Source organism: Trifolium pratense, linkage group LG3 (genome assembly GCF_020283565.1).
Source record: "Trifolium pratense cultivar HEN17-A07 linkage group LG3, ARS_RC_1.1, whole genome shotgun sequence".
Lineage (NCBI taxonomy): Eukaryota > Viridiplantae > Streptophyta > Magnoliopsida > Fabales > Fabaceae > Trifolium > Trifolium pratense.
Genome location: NC_060061.1, coordinates 4,227,248 through 4,233,716, shown reverse-complemented (window position 1 = coordinate 4,233,716; position 6,469 = coordinate 4,227,248). Strand labels below are relative to the sequence as shown.

General features: G+C 33.1%; 1 protein-coding gene and 1 long non-coding RNA gene across 2 annotated transcripts; one reads left to right on the top strand and one right to left on the bottom strand.

Moving 5' to 3' along the window:
• Window positions 1-1,470: 1,470 nt before the first annotated feature.
• Window positions 1,471-2,412, bottom strand: LOC123913635 (RGG repeats nuclear RNA binding protein A-like). The gene has a single exon (XM_045964436.1). The coding sequence runs from the start codon at window positions 2,410-2,412 to the stop codon at window positions 1,624-1,626; it is 789 nt and encodes a 262-aa protein (XP_045820392.1). The 3' UTR covers window positions 1,471-1,623.
• Window positions 2,413-3,926: 1,514 nt separating this feature from the next.
• LOC123915460 lies at window positions 3,927-5,189 on the top strand. Its single transcript, XR_006811869.1, has 2 exons — window positions 3,927-4,178; window positions 4,331-5,189. It is a non-coding gene; the product is annotated as an uncharacterized LOC123915460 (long non-coding RNA).
• The last annotated feature ends 1,280 nt before the right edge of the window (window positions 5,190-6,469 follow it).

Here is a 6,469-nt window from a genome sequence, read left to right as displayed (position 1 = left end):
ATTGAAATAGGATAATTTTATGCCCCCCTTTTTTTTTTCTTTTCCAATCATCTCTTTTTCTATTTATTTATTTAACAGTTTTTTTTTTTACATTCTTTATTTAACGATTGATAAATCTTTAAGAGAGGGGGAAAAAACTTAGAGAATAAATGAGTTTAATTGCCGAACTAGCCATTGAATCATATATTTTTTTTTCCAAATAATTTAATGATTAGACTAAGTTCGTATTAAGTGTAGAAAAATGAGAAATAAGAGATTTGAACTTCAATCTTCTAATATTTTTGTTACATAAAATAATTCAAAAGATAGGATAGTGATACTGATATCAATGAATTGAATATTTAGAAAGGTAAGTTAACATTAAGATTAAGGTATTATTATACCAAGGAAAAATGGATACAATGAATTATATAAATATTCAAAATAGTGCAATGGATAAGATTGAAGGCTTCGTGCATAACATAACATTATCAGGCAAAGTTTTTATTTTGAGAAAATTATCATGCAATTGCAAAGTTATCAATGGCATAATATTTTCCTTATTTTTAGTCTTATAAAAACTTAGCTAATTAAGTCATTAGGTTTGTTCTAATGGTGAGGGGTTTAAATAGTATGCTATAGGTTTTAGATTCGATCTTAAACTCATTGTAAAAAAAAAGGTAGTCAAGGGTAGTCAAGGCTATCCCGTAAGCTTTAGTTAAACCTGAATATTGTCTTATAGAAACTTTTTTTTGAAGAAAGTTTTTTGTCTTATAGAAACTTAGCTACTCCTTAAGTTTTAGTTAAACCCGAATATTGTGGTTAGGCACAACTACACCACCTCATTGTTAGGCTTAGGCACACTCACATAAAAATGAAAAATAATTAAAATGACATTGATTGATGTGAGTATAATATTTTTCTTTTAATATCCTAATTCGTCTTTGCTTTTTCTTAGGGAGGGGTGATTTATGATCAATTTTGATCCGGAATGATTGTTTTTTATTTCTTTTTCAATTCAATAAGTGATTTATACATAATTTTAGGTTTCATTTGAGTTTTTTCCTTTGTGATTTATTCGTTCCGTCTTAGTGCGGAGTTGTTTGTTCGTTCCTAACATGAGTTAAAATGCGTACAAATAGGGTTGGCGCACGTTGTTGACACCAAAATTATAATATTGGTGATATTCATTTCGAGTTGGTGTTATAATTTGAATAGAAGAAACACTCATTTCGATTAGGCATGGAACGTGATTTGTCGAAGTTAACCATATTAAGTGGAATTCGACTAAACTATTTTGTTGTCGAAGGCTTCATTTTCAACAAGAAGTGACATATGTTTTAAGACATCGGAAAAAGTCATTCAAAGAGTCGAATATTGACATGGTTCTTCGATCAAGCAAACAACTCCTACGAAGAAGTTATCGGAAGTTATTCAAAGAGACACGTGTCAATCTTAGATATAGGAAGTTATTTTTTTTTTTACATCAAAATGTTAAATAAACTTTCTAACTCAAGAGAATCCAATAACCAAAGTTGTCTTAAGAAGTTTAAGAGAAAAAAAAATGTCTTAAAAGAAGTTCAAAGAAGAAAACCCAAAATTGAAGGTAAATAAAGGGATAGGGGGAAATGGTACTGAAATATCTCACTTGCCACCACCCAAGGTTGGGAATTGCCCAGGATCCTCAATGGATGGGGCTGGGACATTGCTGTAAGCATTTCCACCATAACCTCCTCCTCTTGAACCACCACGGCCGCCACGTCCTCCACGGCCACCACGTCCACCTAGGTTGTAATACTTCTCTCCTTCAGCAGGCTTCAGAAACTCATTAATGCTCAAGGCCTTCTTTGCTTTCTCTTTCTCAAAAGCATCTTTGCGTTTGTCCTTGTCAGATCCCAGTTTAGCAAAGATCTCGTCATTCTCTTTCTTGCATGAAAGTGGCTTCATGGATTCAAACTCCTTAGTATCCACCTTTCTTCCTTCAGTCTTGAGTGCCTGAAGGGCTTTCCTTTTCTCTTCCAGCACTTTCTCATATTCTTCCAATGTCATCTCCTTATCCTCAGGCTCCTTCTCTTCAGCTTCATTAGCAGGAGCATCCTTATTTCCTTCAGCTGTGGCATCTTCGTTGCCAGCAGGCTTCTCCTCAGCCACATTCTTTTCAGGCTCATTTGACACTTCCTCAGTCACCTGGGCAATTTCATCAGATTGAGTTCCCCAATTGCCTCGTCCAGCACCTTCACGTTTGAATCCACCACCTCGTCCACTTCCACTGTGGCGATCAAATGTCCTACGTGGGCGGCCTTCTTCACCAGCTTCACCATTGCTGAAACCTCCACGGCGGCGCTCGCCTCCAACACGATAAGGAGCACGCGGTGCACCATAACCTCGTCTCTCAGTGGGATACCCAGAATCTCCTTCGAAAGAGAATTTCATGCAATTTAATATATTGATTTGTTCTTGCTTTATTTTCCTTTTTCTTTTGCAATTATGCATTCATTTTCATTTTCTTTTATTTTTCTTTCTTTTCAATACTCACTTGAGTATTTTTTTTTTCTATTATATTGTCGTGAGACAACTTGTTATTAAAAGTTGCTGGATGCGATTCTAACACTAAAAAGAACAATGATTTTGTTCTTTAAGACGCATGAATTACATCATAAATCCCGAGACTTGAACGAACACTTCAAAAAAAGGATTCTTATCGGATTCTGCAATTAGCGAAAGACTTTTATCCGGGTCTTAAAGTAACAATGGATAATTATGTTTACGTTACCAAAAATCGGTGTAAACACACGCAGGCAAACCCAGCCTACTTTTTGGAGCCATTATTTGTAAATTTCTGCAAATACAAATAAATTTCTTTTTTTTATTTCCTTTCCAAAACTGTACATGTTTTATGATAATTGAATTTTCCTTAACTCCAACTTTAATTGTAGGACCTTTCCTGTCAAAATAAAAATAAAAATTGTAGGACCTTTCTTTTGCCACATAGTTATAGGACTTGTGTTAAACTTTTAAGTCTTTAACCCCTTAATTAACACAATTATATATTATTTTTTTTTAGAAAGAATAAATAAATAATATGCATAAAAAATATCTTAATTATGATAAAAGAGCTTAACATATGGAGATAGTGATAAAGAGCTTAACATATGGAGATAGTGCGCCACACCAAGTTCCAAGGTATTATCTGCTTTGGGCCAAATGTGAGCCCTCACGGTTTGTCCTTTGTAAAAGGCACATCGGTGGATTAAGGTGTGTGGATGTTGTAAACTACTCTTAACCTCGATTTCTAAGCGACGTGGAACATTTTAGGTGTACCGGAATAAATCCTAATTAGCCACTTTAATTTCTTTTGTTAAATTTGCAAAAGCCATGCTTTTTAATTAGTTAATTTGAAGGTTGAGAGAGTGGCATTTGGAAAGAGCTTAGGATATGTTAATTTTGTTACAAACTTTGTAGTTATAATGGACTGGCGCATCATCAACATCTATGACATTAAGAATAACTCTATGACATTATCAACATCTGTCATACTTAAAATTATGAATTTTTCAATAAGTTCAAATTAATCCTCGCAAACCACATAGCTTGATTAGCATATTTTTTTCACCTATTATTTTTATTTTTTGGTGAAATACTTTCACCCTATTGATAGATGGGGTTGGGAAATCAATTCATATAGTTTTTTTTTATACTCCTATTTGAACCCCAAAGTGAGTTGAGCCGAGTGGCCACACTTTGATATGTGTTTTACTTTTTAAAGTTGTTTTTAATCATTTTTTTTTTAATAATTTTTTCCATATTATTTGCATGTTTCTTATTTTTAATTTAAAAAAACTTAGATAAGTCAATCCACTTAGCCACAGACTCTTGGTGAGTATATGCATTTATTTTTTTTTGACGAATGAAGATATGTATATATGTATATGCATAGAATACATACCTAACTTGACATAAATAAATCAGTTAGTTTCAAAGTAACGTTTTAAGAAGGTATCACGCAAAATGAAATAAAATTCAAGAAGTCGATAATATCAACAAAATGTATATTAATTAGCTAACTTACCAGTCAAACTATAAAACTACCATTTTTTTTTGTTACATTTTTCTTTAAACTCCTCACTTTGTTTCACACCATTTTCTCTTATACTTCCGAGGCCAAGGTCAGAACTTTCGGCATCTACAGAAGAAAATAAGTAGGTACTTGGTGATTCAAATTGAAGCTCATCTTTTCTAAGAATTTACATTTACTTGATGCAAATTCATCTTGTTGTTGTTACTGGGAATATTTTGTTGTTATAAATACAATAATTTATTTGTTAACAAGTTCAATTTAATTGTGCACAAGGTGTTTGTCAAAATGCTTGAGTGAGTGTTTGATTATATGGTTTCGTACCGTGGTTCGCGAGCATAAGTGAATTCGGATTGCCTCTTCCGAATCAACAAAAGAGGCCTTCTCCCAAACGATCCAAGCAAAAGTGTTTTTGGTTTCGGATAGTTGAAGCCGACTTATGAATTTTTCCAAGCCTTCATACCTATAACAAATGAAGGTTGGTTTATTCAATGTGAGTATACAAATCATTTGAAAACAGGAAATTATAACTCTGGTTATAATTATATTTAGAAGAGCTATTCTTCAAGCTTCTAAGTAAATTACTGTCCCATTTTTCAATCACAAAAATCCCTAAGCAATCAACTTTAGTTGGAAGCTCTCTCAGGGTAGAACCCACCTAAAATCTTAAACGGTGAAAGAGTGTCACTCTTGATAAACACTTTTTAATGTGGCACTTTAAAACTGGATGCAGATTGTAACAATCTAGAAAGCTGGTTGAGGAACAACGCTTTTTTGATGCGGCAGAGTGGGTGATATACTGAGCAGTGACATCTCCGACAGCCCAAAGGGCGGCAGAAGTGATGACTTGGGTCTTCACCGGATGAACAGAGAGGCTGTTCTGATACCAATTCCAGAACTTCAACATCATCATCTATTCTATTCTATTAAAGGGTTGGTTGGTTAAACTCTCCCCAACGATGATAAACAAACATTCAACAATTTTGCATTTTGCCTTTACCTTTATCCAAATTAAATTAAAGGTTAAATATGTTTTTGTTCCATGTAATTTTTTAAAATTTCGTTTCAAGCCTGAAGTTTACTTGAAACTGGACTGATATGTCATATGTGCAATCCACTACCATTATTTGTTTCATTTGTCTGGTTGTCAACTATAATTCACCATTTTGAAGAAAGAATACAACAATCCATCACCTTAGTTGGAAAGCTTTATGCTAAAAGGACAGTTTAATTTAAAAGAAATGGGGAGAGAGTATTTATTAGTATGATACTCGTATCGTATGGCAAACACCACTAGTTCGAATTACAAGGCACAACAATTTTTATGTCTATAACATATCACTCACAATCAAATGGGCAATTAGAGGCACTCGACAAATTCTTGGTGAATCTCCAAACATATAGACAGAAGAACTTTGTGGTATATGATATTTTGGTATGTTTGCTATAGTTGATAAGATTGAGAAAGTTGCTTGAAGAGTGCAATTGCCAACTGCAAAAATTCATCCAATTTTCCATTACAAATATTAACCAATGTAAATGGGATATTAGTACAACCAATTGTTAGTAATACAAAAATTGAATACACAAGTCCATAATTTCATCTTTTGTGTGTGTCTGGCTAATGTTTGGGTTCAATATCTTGTTACAGAGAAGGGTGATAAGCAATAACACGAGCTAACACAAAAAATGGAAAGGATCATAAAATTGTTTTCTCAACAAACTAGTGTACATAATGAATAATAAAGCTTGACAAAAATCATATCATAAAGTTGGTGCCACTACAATTCTATGTCCCGACCCACCATTCCTTTCGAGCACTCTCCGGAACTCCCATGACAAAGAAAAAGAGTTTCTGAGAATAAAAGAAGCCAATGGATAGCTCAAAAATTAGGGGATAATTTAAGCAACTTGGAATTTTTCACGTGAGTGTTAAGTGACTAGTTATAAACCTTTATATCAAGCAAAATGAAGGGTTGAGATTTGGTGTCAAAGTTTAATTTGACTCATTTGTTTATTTTTAGTAATTGGAGTATAGAATCAATCAATGGAGTAAGTTTGACACCAAATCTCATCTCTTTATTTTTATTTTTCTTGGATTACTCATCTGAGTCATCTCCATATTTTTTGTTCCAATCTTTCCAAATTAAGAATATTTTTCTTCATCACCTAATTAGAGAGTCATAAATTCATAATCACTAGCACTAATTGAAACTTGTTCGTACCACAATAATGTCCATCAAGAATACCTATCATATTTCAAGAATACCCGAGACTGTTGGTGAAATCTTCTTGCTCTTCTACAAAGCCATGCAATATAAAAACAAATTGAAATTCAGAACATTAAAGATCGGATTAATTTCAAACAATTTTTCATAGTTTGTTTACTATACTAGTATTTATATATATGGCTAT

What these genes read in the sequence shown, in the direction of transcription:
- LOC123913635 (XM_045964436.1), bottom strand. Translation starts at nt 2,412, where the DNA reads ATGAAATTCTCTTTCGAAGGAGATTCTGGGTATCCCACTGAGAGACGA.